The sequence below is a fragment of the Equus caballus genome, chromosome 7 (genome assembly GCF_041296265.1).
Source record: "Equus caballus isolate H_3958 breed thoroughbred chromosome 7, TB-T2T, whole genome shotgun sequence".
In the NCBI taxonomy this organism is placed as follows: domain Eukaryota; kingdom Metazoa; phylum Chordata; class Mammalia; order Perissodactyla; family Equidae; genus Equus; species Equus caballus.
This window is the reverse complement of record NC_091690.1, coordinates 4,997,307-5,020,087: the sequence shown is the minus strand read 5'-3', so window position 1 is coordinate 5,020,087 and position 22,781 is coordinate 4,997,307. Positions and strand designations below refer to the sequence as shown.

The window sequence follows — 22,781 nt, the reverse complement described above, 5'->3', positions numbered from 1 at the left end:
GGTAAGACTGCAGTCTCTCTGAAGGCTTTAGGGAAGATCTTTCTTTGCTTCTTCTAGCTTCTGGTTGCTGCCGGCGATCTTTGATGCTCCTTGGCGTATGGCAGCAGAACCCCAGTCTATGCTTCTGTTTGCACATGTCCCTCCGTGTGTGTCTCCACGTCCAAATCTCCCTCTTCTTATAAGGACACCAGTCTTCTTAGATTTCGGGCCCATCGTAATCTATATGATCTCATCTTGATTTGATTATATCTGCAGAGATGCTATTTCCAAATACGATGACATTCACAGGTTTCACGAGTGGACATGAAATTGATGGCACGCTACCCTACCCAGTATTTTAGGTAAGCAGGTTTCTGAAATGACTCTCGATGATCCCTGCCTCACATCCCTTTATTCACTGCCCGTTGACTTGTCACTTCTGAGAGCTCAGAGAAGACTATGACTTCTGTTTTGTTCTCTCTTTATGGCTATTCTCATGTTCTTCTTGTAATAACCAAGCTAGAGAGGCTGGCATGCTAAGAACTGAGGGTGGCCTCTCATCAACCACCAGAGAGGAACTGAGGCCTTCAGTCCAACAACATTCAGAGAACTGAATCCTGCCAGCAGCCCTGTGAGTGAGCCTGGAGGAAGATCTGCCCGCGGGTGAGTCTTCAGATGAGACTGCAGCTCTGGCCAACACTTTCATTACAGTTGTGAGAAACCCTGAAGCAGGGGATCCAGGTAAGCCAAGCCTCAATTCCTGCCCTACACAGACCATGAGACAATAAATATGTGTTGTTTTAAGCCACTAACATTGGAGTTATTTGTTACTCAGCAACACACAACTAATACAGTAGATACTATTATTATTCCCACTTATGGACAAGGAATATGGAAGTTAAGGCATCACCCAAAAGTCAGCTGGTAAGTGATAAAGCCAGAAATTAAATCTAATCTGTCTAACTCAAAACCTGGAATTATACTAGGAACGAGAAAATAAGTAAATCCTGCATGTTGGATCGTGAGAACCTGGTTTCTCAGTGTTGGAGAAAGAATTTACAAATAAGAAAAGAGGGAAGAGTAGATCAAGCCCTGGTGTTGGACTGGAATTGGAGGTATTGCTATGAACTCATGGGCTTTAATACATAGACAGGGAGAGACGTATAGAAAGTGAATTTAAAGAGAGTGAGAGAGAAACAAGTGGAGAAGTCCAGTAGCAAATTAGAGATGTCATTTTGGAAGCCCAGGAAAGAGATCCATTCGGGAGACATAAATTTGTAAGATGTCTACATAGACATGGTTATCAATGTCAGGAGCTTGAATGAGATCTCCCAGGAGAAGATTGTGGAGGACAACAATGGATAGAAGGGCAAGGGCCAGGACACATCTCTACTCTCTCACCCTGGTCTGAAATTGGTGGAACTCTAAAAGGCTTTCCTTCCACCTCCTTCTTCATGGTGGAAAGAGTATTTGGAGGTTCTTACCATAGCAGTCTGGATGATTCACTTTAATGAACTTGGCCACCCAGTTGAAGAGAGGATAATTCGGGACACAGCTGCAGTAGTAACTTCCAATTGTATTTCTGCAATATGATTTCTTCTTGCACTTTGCCAGCCCAGTATTACACTCATCAATATCTGTGAATCAAGAGAAGATCTTGTTGTTCGTCTCATAGAACTAAACCATTCCCCTTGACTGTGAAATCTCTGCTACCCAACACTGTTCATGAATATACCTCAAAGCTCTCCTGTTCTTGGATAAGATAACTCAACATTATAAAGATGATGGCTCTCCTTAAGATAACTTATAAATCCAATACAACGCCAGTAAAAATAGCTACACATATTTTATGGAGTGAGACAAGTTCATACTATTACACAAGAATATCCAGAAAAACTATGCCATGGGAACTAGCCTTACCAGATATGAAAACATACTATAAAGCCTCAGTAAAACAATAAGGTGCTGGTGCATGAATAGATAGACTAATGGGATAGACTAAAAGGCCAGAGATAGACCCAAGCATGTACGGAACTTTAGAAGATGATAATGGTGGTGTGTCAAACTGCTGGAGTATGGATGGGGTTTTTTAAATGCTTGAATCACACAGTTTATTAAATCAATTTAAAACACACAGTAGCAAGGGACAACAGATAGGATAAGTGAATACAGTGAGGTGTCACTTAATGACAGGGATACATTCTGAGAAATGTGTCCTTAGGTGATTTTATCATTGTGCAAACATCGCAGGATAAACTTACACAAACCTAGATGGCATAGCCTACCTCCCACTTAGGCTATATGGTACTAATCTTATAAGACCGCCATTGTATATGCAGTCTATCGTCAACCAAAACGTCATAAATGTCATTATATGGCGCTTAACTATACTATGAGGAAAGGGTGCAAGTGACATAAAGGGCCACACTACTTAAATCTTGGGTTAGGCAATGTTCCTATGTCCTGCTGCTTTCTGCCACATCAGCCTTGGCCACTGATGGACCACAGTTGAGGTTCAAGCAAAGGGACCCATGGACAGAAGGTGTTCTGAGCTGATGACAGAATTATTTTCACTGTTGGAAGGACTCAGGTCAAGTACACTTGGCCAGTGGCTGTAACTTACTACTAGTCTTCTCAGCAGTCAATGGGTTTTGTTTAGGTTGCGGGTTGATGTGTTTTGGGCAGAGGATATACAAGCCAGAACAGCTATCACCAAGGAGCGACTGAATTAAGACTCCACAAAGATGAAGTGCTTGTGTGTAGCTGGTATATATCATATATCTGGGGGTTAACTCCCTCTTAGATACTTAATTTGTCATGAATATTTTGTACCTACGTGTCTCGTGTATATTTACTGCTTCATGAATGTTACCATTGGTCTTTCCATTCCTTTCTATCTACATTTAACACACACAAGCCTTGCCTACTAACCGCTTATCTACACATCACATGAGTTTCATAAATTCCATTTGTTTTTCAACTCTTCTGCAGTAGAACTGAATATTCTCAAGCGTATGACAAATGCACATTACACCTTTGCACATATTTCCCTTCTTATAGTGCCCGTTATCCTGGTCAGGATGTATTTTTTAATAAAACATAATGAGACCTGTACCTCACACCATTCTCAAAAATAAACTCTACATGGATCAAAGATAACATAAAAATAGAACCATACAATCACTAAAATTAAACATAGGTAAATTCTTCTTTAGCCTCAGTGTAGGGGAAGGCATTTTAATGATGACTTAAGATCCTTGATAAACTTACCTACATAAAAAATATTTTTTACTTAACTGCATGGCTAAAAAACATGTAAGCAAAGTCCAAAAGCAAGTGACAAACAGGGAGAAAATATTTGCAATGTATACAACAGACAAAGGACTAACACCTCTAATATGTAAAGAACTCAAAAACTGAGAGACACAGAAACAAAAGCTCAATAGAAACATAGGGAAAAGACATGAACAGATAATTCACGAAGAAGTATAACGCAAATTATGATCCTCCAACATAAAATGTTCAATCGAATTGAGAGTGGAGATGGTTGAACAACAATGTAAATGCACTTTGATGCCACTGAGCTTGAAACTTAAAAAAGGATAAAATGGTAACTTTTGTTATGTATATTTTATTCAACTGAAAAACGGAAATAATTTAAACAAATAAACAAATACGATAGTGTACAATTCCGCTTATATGACTCCCCAGAGTAGTCAAATTCATAAAGATAGAAAGTAGAATAGTAGGTGCCAGGAGCTGGGGGAGGCAGAACGAGGAGTTGGTGTTTACAGGGACAGAGTTTCAGTTTGGGAAGGTGAGAAAGTTCCGTGGACAGACGGTGATGACGGTTGCACAACAATGTGAATGTATTTAACGCTACTGAAAGACACATCTGAAAATGGTTACAGGGTAAACTGTATGCTATGTATATTTTTCCACAATAAAATGAAATAAACTAAATCCTAAATAGTCTACCATTTTCTGCTTCACCTTCTGAATTCACACTGCAACTCCCTCAATCAGACATCGAGTTCCACCGATCCGATACTCGGGAGTGACAGTTCCCTTAGATTTTCAAATTGACCTTTAGAATTTATGGAAATGAGAAGCAGTTTTGGCTGGAGCAGATGGGAGTAACAAAAAGTGAAACTGGAAAACTAAATTGTAGCCAGAGCATGGAAGATATTGAGTGATAAGATGTTCATTTGTTTATTTGTTCTCTTGGTGAACACCTTTTTCTTGGGCACCTGCTATGTGGCGTTATTCTCTGTCCTAGGCGTACAGCGGTAAAGTCAGGTACGACCCTTGCCCTTGTGGAATTCTCAGACAAATAAACAAATAATAAACAGCAGTGCCTGAGACTTCAAGAGGCCAGGATCGTGGGAACTCTACCTTCTTCTAAGGAAAAAACCAAACCGGTATCAGGGATCATCAAGCCAGCATTAGCATGAGAGCGGAAAGGAGATAAGAGCTAGACTTCTCTAAGGACACTGAGCCAGCCCTGCCATTTTTCACCTTGTAATATCACTGCATCTTTGCAGCACTAGCACCCCCATGTAACACAGTGTTTGGGGCTTACAAAGATGCCCCTGACCCCTTCCAAACCCCAAGGTGAGTGTGGATTGCTTCCTTACCTTCACATTTCTCAGAGGACTTGGTGACATATCTCCTCCCAGCCGTGGAATGAAATCCATCTTTACAAGCACAGTGGGTGCTATTGTAGCAGCTGGCATTTTCAGGGCATGGAGGACAGAAAGCTACAGGGAGCACAGGATCCACTCATTCACTTGTTCATTCATTCATTCAAGAAATATTCATTGAGCACCTATGATACATCAGATGTTGTGGCTGGAAGAATGTCTCCTTGGGAATAGCTCTGTTGACATCCCTTGGCACTCATCTCACTGCTGAACACAGATGCTCACAGCGCTTCACCCATATCCCACCTCTGTCTCTAAAACCACTTTTGCCTGACAGTAAAACTTCCAACTGTCAGCACCTGAGTTTCTTTACTGAGGGATTTCTCTGTCCACCAGAGGCCTCTTTGCTTACCACTTGGCAGGTTAGCAATGTCTTCTCGCCCCCACGAGCACCTTCCTCAGTCATTGACTGTCGAGAGTCAGTGTATTAAAAAACCCAGATTCTTTATTACAAAAATTAGACAGAAAGTAACAAGTGTTGGTAGGCTATTGAGAAATTGTAACTCTAGTCCACTGCTGCTAGGAATATAAAATGGTGCAGCTGTTTTGTAAAACAGTATAGCAATTCCTAAAAAAAAATTTTAATTATAATTAACACATGATCCGGCAATTCCACTCCTGGTATATATCCCAAAAAATTGAAAGCAGGATCTTGAAGAGATAGCTGTACAGCCATGTTCATAGCAGCACTATTCACAATAGCCGAAAAGTAGAAGCAACCTAAGTGCCCATTGGTGGATGAATGGATAAACAAAATGTGGTCCATCCATACACTGGAATATTATTTAGCTTTTAAAAAAGAAGGAAATTCTGACACATGCTACAACATGGATGAACCTTAAGGACATTATGATAAATAAATATGCTGCAAAAGGACAACTACAGCGTGATTCCACTTATATGAGGCACTTAGAGTAGTCAGATTCATAGAGGCAGAAAGTAGAATGGTAGGTTTCAGAGGTTGGTGGGAGAGGGAATGAGGAACTATTGTTTAATGGATACACAGTTTCAGGGGTTTTTTTTCTGGTGTTTTGGTGAGGAAGATTGGCCCTGAGCTAATGTCTGTTGCCAATCTTCCTCTATTTTGAATGTGGGATGCTGCCACAGCATGGCTTGATGAGCGGTGTGTAGGTCCACGCCCAGGATCCAAACCGGCAAACCCTGGACAGCCGAAGTGAAGCATATGAACTTAACCGCTTTGCCACCAGGCTGGCCCTCACGGTTTCAGTTTTGCAAGAGGAAAAGTGTTCTGTGGATGGACAGTGATGATGGTTGCACAACAGTGTGAATGTACTTCATGCCACTGACTGCAACACTTAAAAATGGTTAAAATGGTAAGTTTTATGATATGTATATTTTACCACAATTAAAAAATAAATAAATAATAGAAAAATAGCTTACCCATTGGGGGGAAGAACTCTGAGGTGCATGCTTCTTATGATATCCAACAGTCTCCAAGGGATCAAACTCAAGTTACTCACATGTAACTTGCTTGATAAGGGACCCTATATTGGCCCCTCACCTCCCCATCTGACGTCCCACTCCCACTTGGTGCTGCCTGGAATCATCTCCCAGGTAAATGACTTCCTCTCAAGTCCTTACCTCGGGGGCTACTTCTGGGAGAGTCCAACCTAAGATATGGGGTAGAGGCAAAACTACCTCCAGCATGACTTGGGACAGAAGCTCTTGGAAAAGAAAGGGCAGAGTCCACCATCCACCAGTCATGTGACCTTTAGCCAACTGCTTCTCTAGAGGGACATTGGTCAAGTGGGGATAATGTCAGGACCTTCTTTGCAAGAATGCCATGAGGATTGAATGAGATGGTATGTGCAATTTGTTTAGCACTGAGCCTGGTGTGATGCAAGAGCTAAGTAAATGGGATCATGGTGGAAAAGGAGGAACGGTCCCTGGGAGCTTCAAGGTGTAGAAAGAAGGCAGCAGAGATTTACTGTTCTCTCCCTTGAAAAGGGCTCCTTCCCTCCACTGGAGGTAGCTTCCAGATCCCAATTTCCTTCCCCAGGTTTTTGGCAATGAGTAGACTCACCTCCAGAATTCTTTGCATCTGCTCCTGACAGAGCCAGCAGGACACTGAGAGCTGGAACAGAAAGATAAAAAGACAGTTCGGATGGAGGATGCCCTGGGGCTCTGCTTGGCTGAAGCCTGGGTGAGTTAGGGGCTCTGTCTCCTGCGACCCAATCACATGTGTGCTGGCTTCACTGTAGATTCTTCCAGGCAGGCTATAAACATGAGGGTCACAGGACGGCTATACCACTGGGGCATGAGAAGTACATCCTATTGCAGCTGTAAGAGGTTCTGCACCCAATTCTAATGTGTGTATGAGTGTGCCCACACCAACAATTAATTCTTGGACACCAGCTGGATGCCCTCCAATTCAGCTCAATTCTGACGCTATCTACCTAGAGATAGCATCAGATTACACAGGTTAAGGGCTCAGTCCCACAAGACTTGCCCCACTCCCACTTCCAATCCCGATTGCAAGTCCAGGTTGTCACCTGGGTTTCTGACTGACCAGCTATAGATTGGAGGTTCCAATGACCCCCTCCTTGGGCTTGATTAATTTGCTAGAGCCACTCACAGAGCTCAGAGAAACAGTTTACTTACTAGATCATCAGCTTATTATAAAAAGGATATAACTCAGGAACAGCCAGATGGAAGAGATGTGTAGAGCAAGATATGGGGAAAGCGTGAGGGGCTCCCATGCCCTCTCCAGGAGCACCACTCTACTCAAATGTCCACATGGTCACCAACACAGAAGCTCTTAGAACCCTGTCCTTTTGGGTTTTTACTGAGGCTTTATTACATAGATATGATTGATTAAATCATTGGCCATTGGTGATTGAACTCCAGCCCCCTCTCCCCTCCCTGGAGGTAAGGGGATGAGACTGAAAGTTCCAACCCTCTAATCACAGGATTGGCTTGACTGGCAACCAGCTGCCATCCTTAGGTGGCCTCGGGGCTTTCCAAAAGTCACCTCATTAAGATAACAAAAGACAACTTTATGGCTCTCATCTCAGGAGATGCCAAGGTTTTTAGGAGCTCTGTGCCAGAAACAAGGACAAAGGCCAAATATGTATTTCTTATTATAAATCACAATATCATAAACTGTATGTCCCAATTCCTGAAAATCCAGAATCTCATAAAGCTTTTTCTCCAAGTCTAACACCAAAAGGCCAAGTTTTAAACCTCCCTTCTATTTCAACAGTCTGTTTCTACCCGTCCAGACCTCTAACCCCACACTGTCCAATAGAAATATAATGTGAGCTGCATAGGTCCTTTTAAATCTTTCTACTAGCCACATTTTTTAAAGGCAATGAGAGACAGGTAAAGTTAATTTTCCTCAATGTACTTTGTTTAGCCCAATATTACCAAGATGTTATCATTTCAACATGCAATCAATATAAAACAAGTTATTCATAAAGCGAAACTGATACCAGCTTAACACAAGGTTGACATAAGGGAAGACATATTGAAGAAAAGAAAACATGTTGCGCCTTTGAATGACCTCTGATTAACTAACTCAGCTGGCTATGCACCCTCCAGATGATATACACGCTCTGTAGATTTTATGGCCCCTCTCAGCTGTGATAGTTGATAACTTTGTTCTTTTGAGTTCCTTAGAAATATTCTGAACCCCAGGCATGGAGTCTATGCTGATAGCCATCATCAATGACAACCGAAAGATCTGGGCATAGGGCATTGCTCCAGTCTCTGATGCGTCTTCAGTAAAACAAAAGATTATCAGGAACTAAGACCATCTGTGTCCCCCACCTGGAGACCAGGCCCCTATGTAACTGGCCTTTGTTCCGTAAGATGGTTCTTTCGGACATTAGTCAGCCATCTTTCCTCTTGCTCACAAGCTGTAATAAAATTCTTTCTCTCCTACCGCCTTGCCTCTTGACTCCTGGCATGTCTTTCAGTGAGCAGATGACTGCTCCCTTGGGTAGTAACAAAACCAGGTGCCAGCTTGCTTTAACTACACTCAGTTGTTAAAAGTATAGTTAAAACTGTACTCTGTTTGCAAAAGTACTTAGATAACACTTTACTAAAACCTACACTATAGATAATATCTCTGATACTTGGGTCGCTATGATAATGGGTTCTTAAGTTTTTCAGGAGATTGAATCCTTGTCCAATTCAGGCTGGTTAAGACCACTGACTCATCAACTGGGCCTGCAGTGATGACTGAGGTGACCCTTTGATGCTGAGGAGCTGAAAACCTCACCCTCAGATCATGGCAACACCACCATTTTGTGAACGTGCGTCCTATGAAGAGCCGTGAAGCTTGACTCCACTTGCACAGATCATCAACTACCTCACTTTTCCTTATCCCCAATCATCTATTCCCACACTTCAGACCACCGTGCCCTTTTATCCCATAAATACCACTAATCCCCATTTTTGGGGAGGCAGATTTGAGACTGGTTCTCTTTCCTCGCTTGGCTGCCTTGTGAATTAAACCCTTTCTCTGCTGCAAACTCATCATGTCACTGATTGGCATAATCGTGCAGCAAGCAAAACAAATCTGGTTCAGTAACAAAAGCATTTTACATTCTTTTCTGTGTGCATGAAGTCTCTGAAATCCAGTATGCATTTTGCACCTGTGGCAGATCTCCATTCGGACTGGTCTCATTTCTAGTGCTCAGTAGCCATGGGTGACTTGTGTCTGTGGTGCTGGACAACACAGGTCTAACCCCTTAAGAACTAATGCTCTATCTGGAGTAAGAGGAGATCTGAATAGCACAGACCACAAGAATCCTGGGAGCCCAAGTACTGTGGCAAATTTGGAATGGATAAAGATATTTTAAGGATGATTGAAAAAAAAAAAAAGTCTGCCACATTATTAGACAGAGGCTTTAATTAAAGTTGGGGATGAACTCAGAAATGCAGAAAATCTTTCCACATATTCCCTCAGATCCCTGCCTCAGGGTAAGATAGGCTGGGATAGCCTAGACACTTGAAAAATGGATTTTCCCTCATCCCTTTCATGGCAAGTAGGTTGTGTTGGAACCCTTTGCTAAAATCTGAGGCATCTGCTTTCACAGCTAACATCAGCTTCCAAATAGTTTAAGTATGATGATTATAATCTAGGTAATTTGGATTTGTATCATATGGAAGGGAGAGGAGCAGGAATTTGCCTATGGCCCGTTTGGATTATCATAGAACAAGTGCCCTAGACATGATAAGGTCAACATCTGGTCTTCCTACCTCCTCTACAATATTTATGATGTTTCACTTCATGGATGCTGACAAAAGCATTGAACTTAAGGATCCATGCTATTACCGGGAAGCACATAACACGGGCATATTTGCAAGTCAAAAAATGCTCAAGTGTCAACAAATTGTCAAAGACAGAACCACAGCCTGTTCTTGAATGACCCACGAGCTAAGAATGGTTTTTACATTTTTCAAGTGATTGAAAAAATCCAAAGAAAAAGGATATTTCACAGCGTGTGTAAATGATATGAACTTCAAATTTCTGTGTCTGTAAATCGAGTTTTATTGGAACACGGGATGTCCATTGGTTCATGGAAGGTCTGTGGCTGCTTTTGCACTGCAACGTAGGGTTTGGAAGTTAGGGCAGAGACCAAATGGCTCACAGAGCTGAGAATAGTAATTATCTGGCCCTTTCCAGGAAAAAGTTTGTGCAGCTCTGACACAGGTTATTGGATATCACATGCTTGCTTATAAGATCTCCTTACAAACCCAGTCTTAAACAGTATATGACTCCTCCTATGGTATTTTTAAAACTACTTTGAAGACCCTAAAGCCCAGAGCAGAAGGATAGATAGATCCAGAGCATTGTAACATAATGAGCTGTAATATTCCAAGCATGAATCCTCTCGATGGTGGATCAGTGTAGCAGATGCTTGAAGTGTCCCTTAGCCTACCCCAAGGGGGATCCTGTGCATGCAGATAACTCACTGCATCTCTCTGTAAGGGGTTATTTTTCTGCAGCCCATGGGGGGCAGACCAGAAACATTTGGGGGTTACACTAGGAGTGGCTGTCAAGTAGTGAGGGATGAGGACCGGAGGAATAAGTAACCCAGATTCATTGTCCATCTAAGGCACATTAGGTACTGCCTCTTGGAGGGTCCTCAGCAGGATTGAGTGCCAGTTACCCACAGCGGTAACCCCTCATTTACACTCCCTTCATTCACTTCTCCCTTCCCTCTCTGACTTCCCCCCCTCCCTCCCTTGTGCTTCCTGGGATCCCCTCCCAAATAAAGTACTAACTTCCAAGTCTTTGTCTCAGTTCTGCTTTGGGGGAGAGCAACCAAGAGACTAATTATGAGGGCTCCTAATAGGACGGGCACACACAGTAATTGCTGGAGAAAGTGTCAAATTTGGAAGAGCGACCACAGCTAGGATGCCAGGATCAAGAGGAGAAGAGATGGGCATTCTCTGTTCCACTCACCTGAGAGCAGCGGCAGGCACTTGCTTCCCATAGCACTGAGATTCCAGGAACTACAATCTGAGAAACGCTCTCAAGCAAGACGTGGCAAGGGTTCCTGGAATGAATAAGCCCCATGAAAATAAATTTGTGATGGTCACAGAATTTAGAAGCCAGGTGTCTGATGTTTATCAAAACCCTTTCATTTCTGGGGCTGGCCCAGTGGAGCAGCAGTTAAGTTCACATATTCCACTTTGGCGGCCTGGGGTTCACTGGTGCAGATCCTGGGTGCAGACCTATGCATCACTTGGCAAGCCATGCTGTAGTAGGCGTCCTACATATAAAGTAGAGGAAGATGGGCACAGATGGTAGCTCAGGGCCAGTCTTCCTCAGCAAAAAGAGGAGGATTGGCAGCAGATGTTAGCTCAAGGCTAATCTTCCTCAAAAAAAAAACAAAAAACCTTTCATTTCTACCCATCTTTTGACCCAACAATTGCACTTCTGGGAAATTATCGGAAGGAAAGGATCTTGCAAGGAAGATCACAGCAGAGCTGCTTATAGGAAGCAAGCTTACCACCCAGGAAACAGGGATCAAAAATGCATCCAATGGGATATCCTGCCGGAATCGAAAATCCTGGTCTATTGTGATCAGCAAAATCCAGAATGTGGAAAACTCCACAGGACGAACTACCCAGTTTCTTCATCCAAAAAAAAAAAAAAAAAATTAAGGAGTAAAAAACACATAGAGGACCTAGATTAAGAGACTTAGAAACATATCACCCAATTGCAGTGTTTTACTGGATCTCAAATCAAACCAATAATTTGTTAAAGGTTGTAAGGCTAGAGATGTGATGCCATTAAAAAATGATTGTTCATTTTTCATAGATATGATCGTTCACTGCTAGTGTCCTCCCACGTCAACTCAGACAGCTGTTCCACAGGAAGCTATAGTTATGAGAAAATGGCTGTGTTTAAAAGAGTCCTGACATTTTGGAAATACATACTAAAATTTTTGCAGGTGAAATAATGTGATGAGTCAAATTTATGTCAAGATTATTGGGGAGGGGGTGACTTGGGGCAGAAAGTGAGAGTAAAGATGAAACAAGATTGGCTAGATGTTGGTCATCTTTAAAGCCGGATGAAGGGTCTGTGGGGTAAATTTGCACGCAATTAGGTAAACTGTAAAACATCATGCAATCCTCAACCCGGTGACACATCCCTCTTAGGTACTAATCTGACTCCAAGAGACTCAAAGTCTTAGCTAAAGTAAAGAAAGAAGTAATAAGGACGGGATCCTTAAATTCCAGAGTTGAGCACACCGCCTTCCAACACACCTGCTTATTTTAGGTCTAAGAACTATGGTCCCAGAAGCTACAAATATCTACAAAAATGGTAAAATCTTACTGTGTCCTGAGAGTTTGGCTTGCTAACCATCAGGTTGGGGGCCACAACATATGGTCAAAGGGAAGTGTGGGTTGCACCGGATAAAAGAAAAAGAACGAGGCCAGAGTCGACATGATGGTTACCATGCCCGCCTCAAGGCTGAAATGTGGGCAGCAGTAAAAATTGCGTTTTTAACCTTGACTTTCCACAGATGGCTGGAGAACGATGCAGTAGTCTTTCCCTGCAGTTCGGACATTTACAAGCCCAGGACACAAGATACACCGTAGCTGAGAAGGGCAACCAATCAGAGCTGGACTCAGCCCTAGCCTTGCAAACCCTGCAGTTTTTCTCATTAATTTTTTTTATTGTGGTCATAATAGCTTATAACATAGTGAGATTTCAGTTGTACATTATTGTTTTTCATACACCATGTAAGTATGCCCTTGCGCCCACCATCCACCCCCCTCCCCCCCGGTAACCACTAATTTATTCTCTTTGACCGTAAGTTTGTTTATATTCCACATATACGTGAAATCATATGGTGCGAACCTTGCACTGTTAGCTTTTAAAAACCAGCCACCCAAAGACCAGTGGGGGGCCTCCCTGGTTTGCAAACTGTTTTTTTAAAGAAAGCCTCTTTTTCTTTAAAATTTCACTTTCCCCTTGTAAAGCTGCTCGTTTTGGTTAACACACCCATTTGCAGCTAAACATGGCTGGATGGAATATATGGATTAAACTCCATTTTTGGCTAGAGTCCTACCAAATGCTGTCAACCCTCTAGGGAATTACAACCTAGAATTGCAATGGCCATTATGAGGAAATTCCAATTAGGTGCAATCATTTAAGCAGTGCTTTTAAAAGCAAGGGCTCCCAACTTAAACAAAATGCGACTCCGGTTTTAACTGGTAGGCAGGGGCTTCCAAAAGACTTCGAACTTCCAAAATAGCTTCATTGAAAGACTTGTTGCAAAAGGCTAATTAAAAGATTAAAGATATAAGTTGTACCTAGAAAAAAAAAAAAAGAAAAAAACAGCAAAACTAACATAACTCCTATGGCTTCCTTCTAACTTCCTTTAGTTGACTACTCATTCTAGCAATCGTCTGTCCAAATTGTCTTTACAAACAAAAGTTTTGTAACAAAAGACTTTTGTAAACAAAAATACACCAAGTGACTTTACAGACACCCCTATATCTACCCTCGAAGGAGGGCCCCCATAGGTCCCCTCCCATATGATGGGACTCTGAGGGATTTTCTGTTAAACTGCTATGTTATACTCTTAAACAGTCAAGGAAAACTTAAATTTGAAATTAACAAAATTCCTTGCCAAATTCTGGGAAATATCAGAGCTACATATGGGATCCTGGAAAACTTGGAGAAGCTAGCTGAGGGTGAGAATTCTTCCTGGAATCAGCTCTCCCAGGTATCTGTAGCACCCAGAAGGAAGAGGAAAATAAAATATCTTTTGCACCCTCTGTGATGATGCCTCTTGAGTCCAAGGGGTTGCTCAATACGGCCAGAAATATTTACTGTTTGTCTCAGCCAAAAAGTAGCCACAAAGTAGCTCTGTGGTCAGAAATCGGCCAAATTGCAGAGCCTGATAGAAGCGTTTTGAAAGCCTTCTTCCTTAAGTTCAAACAAAACTATATGCCCAGAGGGAAAGAAAAACCCTCCAAAACCCTTGTAAAATCCTTTATGGATAGATCAACATATGATGTCATTTAAGTTGCAACACAATGCTTTGAGGAATTGAGAGCAGCTGTGATGATCTTACAAATCTTTGTAGAAGTACAAAGAAATGCAGCTCTAGGAGCAGTTCCAAATTCACCCATTCCTTTTTATCAAACCCCAAATCTATCCTGTTTCTCTTGAAAGGCTTGTAACTCGCAGTCTCTCCCTGTGCCTTTGAGATGGCCCTGATTCACAGCAGTCACTCTGAAACAAAAGCTGCAAGATCTCTGTTTACATCTGTCTACGTTTATGTTGTCCATATACATGCACCACAAATATGTGGTATTTTTCTACCTCTGGGTAGTATTGTTAAAATTAATCTGTAAAAGAGCTCTATTTAATTGGCTTAAAGAAAGTTAAGCACTTATAGAAATTAAATTATCAGAAATATAATAAAAACTAACTCAAACGAATTTCAGGTTCACGTGATCTGGGAAAATATTTGCTATTAAAGCTAATGTGTTTGTTGGTTTAACTAAAATTGACGTGTCTTTAGAGTTATCAGCATTAAATATAATACTTTTATTCTACCTAAGCTTACTAAAGGTCAAATGAGTTCGGATCATTTTCTTACAAAATTTTTCAGCAAGAAAAATAGCTTGGGATGATGTCTGACTTTGCCTAATGTCTCGTGAAGTTTTTGTGGGTCGTCTAAATATCATTGTTCGGAGCAGATAAATTAAACAGATATAAGTTGGACAAAAAGTGTTTATGTGAACTTTTTAAATAGTTTCCCCAAATCTTTTTGGAAATCTGAAACTTTAACGTTTTGCTAAATTAAGTTAAATGATGAATTAAGTTAAATTCATTGAATATTCAGATCATTTCTAAATAAGATAAAATACTGAAATATTAATTACCGCACATAAGTTTATCCATGTTTTGCTTTTTTTTTTTACAAAGGAATTAAAGATATTTGGGTCTATTCATAGTATATTTTGTGCCACACTGAGATCTTTACTATGAGAAAGCACATATCCCCCCAGATTATAAAAAGTATTTGTAAATTTACCAAACCACAGAATGCTAATGTCAAAGACAGTTCATAATTATTTCTTTATTTTCACTGAAAACTATTGTTTTTAAGGTTAGAAATTCTAATATATGTGATTTAAATGACTAGAAGTAATAACAGAAACACTACTATATGTTGGGGAAGTAGGATATGTGTTTTTGATAGAAGAAGTTATGAATGGAGATGCATTTTTTAAGGGAAAAGAAAGTAATTTTGTCCTAAAGTGAGGCTGGTTGTTTCAGGAAGAGAAGGAGGAGAATAAAGGACAAATTAAATAGAAAGTTGGGAAGACGGAAAGAGAGAGAATCTTTCCTTGTGTAAAGTTGGCTAAAGTCAAATGAATTTATTGTAAGGGTTATAAAATTAAGCTTTAAAATCAGTAATGTACTTACGTAAAACTGGAACATAGTTTTCTCTCATCTGGTAAATAGAAAAAGTTTCCTTAGACTTTTGGTCTGCTCCTGATAAGAGATATGAAAGCTTTTTCTTTATTCTTTTAAGTAATCTGCCTAAAAAACAAATAATTTGTGTCCTGCCAAACTAATTTCCTGTATTGTCTTTATCAGGCCTTTGATTACTGCTGAATCTTCTCTGTTAAAATTGTTAAGGTTTTTTCATATCTATGTAGACTCTATACTTGCCTGTGAAGGCTTTAGTTGTCACTATGGTTAAATGGATAACTAGGTATTATTGCACAGTGTCCTACGATCCTATTTGACCAAGCGTTTAAAAACCTTTTTGATTTTTTGGACAAACTTCCCCAAAATCAAATTCAAAATGAAGTCTTTTTTACCTCAAACTAACTTTGGGATTTGCCAGAGGGTCCCTGGAACAATCTCCAAAGACTTGCTTTCTCTCCCTATAAAAAGGGCGATGTTGAATTAATTAGGGTTATTTGATATGTTAAATCATATGGGAAGCATTGTCAAATAAGTAATACTAGGCCCTTCTTTATGGTGTGTTTGTGTAGATATGTGTTAGAAGCGTTCCAGAAATTACATGAAATTCGTAAACTCTGGCATGTCCTGGTATAATGTTATCAGTCATAATTCCAGTCATCTTAATGTTACATGTTGATGTTACATGTTAATGTTACATATCGAGTCCTTATGTTGCACGTTACGGAAATGACCAAATTTTCCTGTCCATTCCGTTAGCGTGACCTCTCACCAGGTCTTTAACAATGAGCATCTTTAAGTCCTTCCTCAGACAGTTGCTGTTTTACTCTGATGCTTTGCAAAAGTGTCCCCACAAAGCACTTCATCTTCAAGGAGATTCGTGGAAGGACTTTTGACAAGTTCAGATTTTTAATAACTTTAAAATCATAAAACTGAACTGGGTAAGAATTTCCGGAACTAGAGGAAAACTGGATTAAAACAGAACAACAATTAACAACATGGGACTGACTAAATTGAGGAGGATGGCTATAACTTTTATGACTTTTTCTTTGAGACATTACTAGTTCCTTGATATTTTGTTTTTCCAGATTTAAGGAGACTTTTTCTCTTAAGCTATCTGTGAATACAAGCAATTTGGTAAAGTGCACCCTTGTAAATAAAGATGAAACATTTACTTTTTCTCCTTACTTGATCCTTCCACAATCCAGAAATTCTTGAGTATTCTTTTTATGGCAATATAGTTAGTTATTTGCATAAGTTCAATAAGAAACTGTTCTCCTTGTAACAGAAGGAAATTGAAAATATTGGTTGTATTACCAAGGCTTTGACTAGAATGCCATATGTCAGAGAGACGTACATACATTTGGATATGACCAGACAGATTTAAGAAACTCAGGTTGACTTTATGGAGCCCATAAAACCCCTTGGAAAAATTGGCCTGATACCTTGCTTACAAAGTTCCAGCAAAGCAATCTTAAGAAGAGCTTATATGGTCAATCACTATTCTTGCTGCACTTATGAAAATAATCAGGCCAAGTTTAATGCAAAGCAATTCGTTTTACTGTGATTATCTTTGATTTAAAAAACCGGGGGTGGGGCTGGCCCCGTGGCCGAGTGGTTAAGTTCGCGCGCTCCACTGCAGGCAGCCCAGTGTTTCGTCGGTTCGAATCCTGGGCGCGGACATGGCACTGCTCGTCAGACCACGCTGAGGCAGCGTCCCACATGCCACAACTAGAGGAACCCACAACGAAGAATACACAACTATGTACCGGGGGGCTTTGGGGAGAAAAAGGAAAAAATAAAATCTTAGGAAAAAAAAAAAAAAAAAACCGGGGGTAATCAGAGAGAGAAAAATTATGTTTGCACATCTGTCTATAGAGGATTCTAATGCTTTAATTCTCTTTGAGGTTTCATTATATACCTATAAGCAGGATTGGATCCTGAATTCTTCTAGTTTTCTAAAATATCTGGCTGTGACTCTCCAACCTAACATTTCCAATTTTCTCCTACCCTTCAGCAAAAAGACTGCTCTTGAATCTCCTTGGAAGGGACTATATCGACCCCTCCCTCCCTACCCAGATGGCAGTCAAACTCCAGGGACCTGAGCCTTGGGTACACTTCTCGCAGATGCAAAAGTCTCCACCTGACATCTAGTCCTGTGCAAACACTGAAGACCTCTTAATGAAACTGACGAGGAAGAGAAGTAGCCGACATCAGGGTAGAGTTGCTCCCTCCCAAGATGCCAGACCAGAACTTCATACTTTAACCAAACATGAAACCCTTTCTTCTTCTTTTTCTTTATTTACTCCGGCATTGGCCTGGAAAGATAACACCGTCATCTGTATCTCCCAGGCCATTGCTAAGGGGAGAAACCTTTCAGACTGCTTCATTGGCCATCAAAAAACTCTTATCTGGTCACGATGCTAGAGACCCCCTGGTCTGTTTCCCCATCTCTGGTTAACAACCTTAAACTTAGGGAACTTTGCACCCAGGCTCTATGCAAAGAAAGAGACACAGGCGAGAATACCCAGACTAAAACCATCTGCGTGGTCTACAGACCCTTAAAATTTTAGTGGCCTCCACAGTCACCACCTTTCCAGTCCTGAGCCACAGATTCAAATGGGAATTACTAGGAGGCATTCTGGATTCAGGATTCACTTCCTTTGGAAGAACTTTACTTCCCTGGTTAGAAGTAAATAGAGGGGCCGGCCCAGTGGCACAGCGGTTAAGTGCCCACATTCCGTTTTGGCGGCCCAGGGTTCGCTGGTTTGGATTCTGGGTGTGGACATGGCACCGCTTGGCAAGCCATGGTGTGGTAGGCATCCCACATATAAAGCAGAGGAAGATGGGCACAGATGTGAGCTTAGGGCCAGTCTCCTTCAGCAAAAAGAGGAGGATTGGCAGCAGATGTTAGCTCAGGGCTAATCTTCCTAAAAAAATTTTTTTAAAAACAAAGATCCCCCAAAGCTGCGAGCAGTAGCTGAGAGTGGCACTAATGCCTTAAATTTTGATCATATCTCTCAGTTAAGCTGAGAGTCTGATCAAAACGGGAAAATGGTTAAAAAAGACACTACAGACCCAAAATGGAGTCACTTGTGCTAAGTCCGCATCACCAAATTGAGACTCAATACCTCATCTAATTGCAGTTTCAACCTTCCCCAGGAATGTAATCTGAACTGGTCAGTCTGGGATTTCCTGGTCAACACTAGTGAGATAATCCTCCTCATAAGCACCCTTTATCCTCCAAAAGAAGGTGACCTTGCTCAAAATCATCCCCGTTTTTTTTTTCATTTATGACTTCCCTGTCTCACCCCTCTCTGCCTTTTAAGACCTTTCTTGTTCTCTAGCTCTGTGGAGCGCCTTTCTATTTGCTAGACGGGATTCTTCCCGGTTCGTGAATCATCAAATAAAGCCAATTTGATCTTTAAATTTGCTCAGTTGAATTTTGTTTTTTAACATCTGTGACCACCACCTCCCATTTTTCCGCTCTCCCCAGCTCCTGGCGAGCACCATTCTACTCTCTGCTCCTACGTGTTTGACTACTGTTAACTTCCACATATAAGCAAGATCACACAATATTTGTCTTTCCGTGTCTGGTGATTTCATGAGTCTAGCAGGGCTGATTTGGAGTGATTTTTGGCCAGGACCCACTGTAAGAAATACATTTTTCATCCAAGAGCTAAGGGGGGGGGGCGGAGCCGAGTTTCACAAATCAATATGCACTACATGCAGCATCTGACATTTTATGATTATAGTCCTTTTCATTTCTTTTAAAATGCTGGTTGTTACCTACAAAGTTGGTTCCGTGACCCATCCCCCCACAAGTGGGTCATAAGCAGCTGCTTGAAAAAACACCGACCTGTGGATACTTTGACCATGAATAAAATACTCAGTTCTTTCACGGTGAGCCTGGCGTTGAACTGTGCTGACGTGCTTATTTTGGAAGTGAGGCGTGCGGCATGTGAAAAAGTTTGTCCATTCGCTAATTCACTCTGTGACCTCAGTAAACGAAGTCATCCTTTTACATCTTATTTTCTTCACTTTCAATGACAAATTGGTCACACATCACATTTGCTTCAGACTCTGTTTCTTCAAAGTTTCTTATTTTAACTCATCTTAAGCCTTTCATGCACAATTCACCGTCTCTTTTGAGTACGCTAGAGCGTTTCAGCATGTTCCACACCACCACACAATACACACAGTCCTTGCCCAAGAAGAAGTGGGCAATGAAGGTGAGACAGACGTCCCTACAATAACTTTCAAGAAATAAAGCAAGAGAACCTGTAACAAGGTCTCCTTGAAAGTTTTTCCAGAGCCAGAACATTTTTCTAGACCCAAGATCACAAGTGAAACAGTTTCTATTTTCTATGGAAAAACACTAAACCACTTCTTACTTACCCACAAGATGAAAAGTTCTTGCTTTGCATCCAGGCTGGCAGCTTTTCAGAGCTAACAAAAAAAGGAAGTATGTCGCTTCTTATCTTGAGCTGGACTTCCTCAAGGAGTCTTGTGGGTGGCGGAGAAGGTCAGTGGTGTTGGTTGGGGAATCTGCATAATGCAGGGTCCATTAGTTCTCTTTTCATTCAAGTAATTGAAATAGTACATTGCCAGGGTGGACCATATTAAAGTGACTCAGAAAATGAACTTGAAAATGGTGATGGTGTCCAATGGGGAAAATCCATAATGGAGAATGGTGCCAACTTCCATCTACACCAAGAAAATGGATCCAACTTTGAGGAGATTCCTTTAATATGGTGAACTTCCTAGAGAGTTGAAGGCTGCAATGTGGAAGACAGTCAGTGTATTACCCAGTTCTCTATCATAGTATCACTTCTCAGTTTACCGCCTTGGGAAGATGATATACCATATTCCTGGTCTTTGAGATAAGGTCATCCAACATAACACTCATCTACTTGACTGGTAGCATGCCCATTAGCATGGCGTCTTGAAATTTTCTTCTTGTTCATATTAGTAGAATCTTTGTAAGATCCAGCATAAATATGGCAAATGCCCCCTAGTTTGACAAGTCAAAATACACACTTAGTGATTTACTCCTTGTCTTGATTTTATTAGATTTATGAAACATGGCCTTATTATCCCTAACAATAGCATCTCGCTTTTTGGTTTCATGTTTATTTTTATAAATTAATTAGAGCCAATGCAATAAAATGTGCAAATAATCACCTAGGTATGGCTGTCTAGGCGGGCTGGCAGTCAGCCTCTCCGAGGAAGACTCAAAATATTTGCTCCATGTGATACTCAAAATGTTTCTTTTGAATGACAAATGACAGAGGGTTCAGGCCTGTAATTGTCAGCAGAGCTAAAGTGAAAACTGGACGGATATTAAATTGAAATGCCTGAATCCAAGAGAAGTCCCGGAAATTCTGAGCATTTCCTGTGCTCATAGCCTAATTCTGCATGTGACAGATTACTTTCACCAATAAATGCAAGAATTCCCATTTTCACATGTAGTCCTCCCATGCTGACTTGAAATTTGGCCATGTGGCTGGCTTTGCCCAATGAAACAACAGCTCACAGGATGCAAGCAGAGATTTGAACGGTGCTTGCTCACTGGGGCTTGCCTTCTCTTCCTGCACTTGGAACCCTAAGATCGCTGTGTGAATGAGACCAAGCTAGCCTGCTGGAGGATGAGAGGCCATGTCGAAGAGAACCAAAGCTCGCTACTCAATCATCCCTCACTCTGGTTGCCAATCTGCCAACCACAAGATGTAGGAGTGAAGCCATGCAGGATCATCTAGCCATCAGCTGACCCACCATCTAATCAAAAATGCATCAAAGTTTCCATCAGAGACCAGCCAAGCTAGACCAGAAGAAATGTCTAGCCGTTCTACAGTAATTTTCATCTGAAATGAGCAGAGGCCTGAAACCCCTTCCCCCACAGCCTCTCTGCGAGGACCAGCGCTGGCAGCAGGCGGTGGTGGGAGGCCACAGGGGCTCTCTAAGGCTGAGCTCAGTGAGAGCGATGGTTCTGGGCACTCAGCTGGTCACCATAACCAATTACAGGTCCTCGAGGAGAACTCATTCTCCAGGAGGAGGCTTTCCTCTCCTCCTACTTCCTGAATTCCAGAGGGGACTTTTACTGGGTTGGGCGACAGGGACTTACCCGGGATAGTTAAATTTATTTCAGCTACTGCCATAAAGAGACGAAAAATGAGTCAGCCTCTGTGCCCCGCCCCACCCACAGGGTCAAGGAGAAGCAAGGGCACACCCTGAGCCTCCTGCCATCACTCTCCCACCCAAAATGGACCCCAAAGCAGAGAGGGGGCCCCAGGGCATGTGGATGGAAAGATTGACCTGTTGGTGATGCCACATCTCGGGTAGCATTGGGCCAGGGGGCTGGAAGTGCAACAGAGAGAAGGCAGAGTTAGAAGTCACAGACAGAATGACTAGACAAAACCTTTGGTTGGCCTTATGACAACAGTCCCACCTGTGGATCCCACCACTTGCTACCCATGTGTGCTACACCAGCCTCCCGCTCAGAGACCTCCCTTGGGACCAAGGTCCTGCTGCAGATCAGCCTGCTCCCGCCACCTCTCTAAGCCCAGCATGTCCCCTTTTCCGTGGGAGGTTCTTTGCTGCCGCCGCCCTCTGCACCATGGACTCGCTGGCACACCGAGGGCATGCCCAGACTCAGCAGCTTGCACAGAAAACTCAGGGGCTGCAGAGGGTGGACCTGGAGCCGATCGGGGATCCCAGTACCTGGAGCCCCATGATGACTCAGCCCCTTCCCGTCCCCTGGGTACCATCCCTGCCCTAGGGATGTGGGTGGGACCCTGCTGGATCTGAGTGTGCTGCAAGGAGCGAGGGTTGGAGGGAATCCAGCCTGCTCTGACAGCCCATCGACAGAAGGTCAGAGGTGATCAAGGTCCCTCCTCCCTCAAAAGTCCCCTTAGCCTGGACTGCAATGGGGAAAAGGCCCCGGAACTCCCAGCCGGTTCCCTGAGCTGCTTGGGATGCTATCAACGTGTGGGAGGAAAGCTCAGATTGCCTGAAGGGAAGACGAAAGTCTTGGGAATCCCGTGACGAGTTAGGAAGCACGTGCAGGGCATCTGGGTGACAGAGGGGGAAAAGCCACGTGACCCGTAGGTTCTGCCAAGAGCAGTGGTTCACCCAGAGTGAGGAGAAAAGGGACGGGTGGCCAG

The 22,781-nt window shown here is 42.1% G+C and overlaps 1 protein-coding gene across 4 annotated transcripts in view; it reads right to left on the bottom strand.

Moving 5' to 3' along the window:
* Positions 1–20,396, bottom strand: part of LOC102150647 (putative adhesion G protein-coupled receptor E4P) — a 40,339-nt gene extending 19,943 nt beyond the window's left edge. For 2 of the 4 annotated variants that reach the window (XM_070272589.1, XM_070272590.1), the window contains exons 1-6: positions 20,017–20,072; positions 15,613–15,681; positions 11,119–11,212; positions 6,727–6,777; positions 4,617–4,739; positions 1,464–1,616 (exon numbers count right to left, since the gene is read on the bottom strand). In XM_070272589.1, the coding sequence (XP_070128690.1) occupies positions 1,464–1,616; positions 4,617–4,739; positions 6,727–6,777; positions 11,119–11,149 (358 nt within the window). In that variant the 5' untranslated portion in view covers positions 11,150–11,212; positions 15,613–15,681; positions 20,017–20,072. Of the gene's footprint in view, positions 1–1,463; positions 1,617–4,616; positions 4,740–6,726; positions 6,778–11,118; positions 11,213–15,612; positions 15,682–20,016 lie in introns of all 4 variants that reach the window. The other 2 variants (XM_070272591.1, XM_023644606.2) reach the window with 2 other exon arrangements.
* Positions 20,397–22,781: the final 2,385 nt, after the last annotated feature.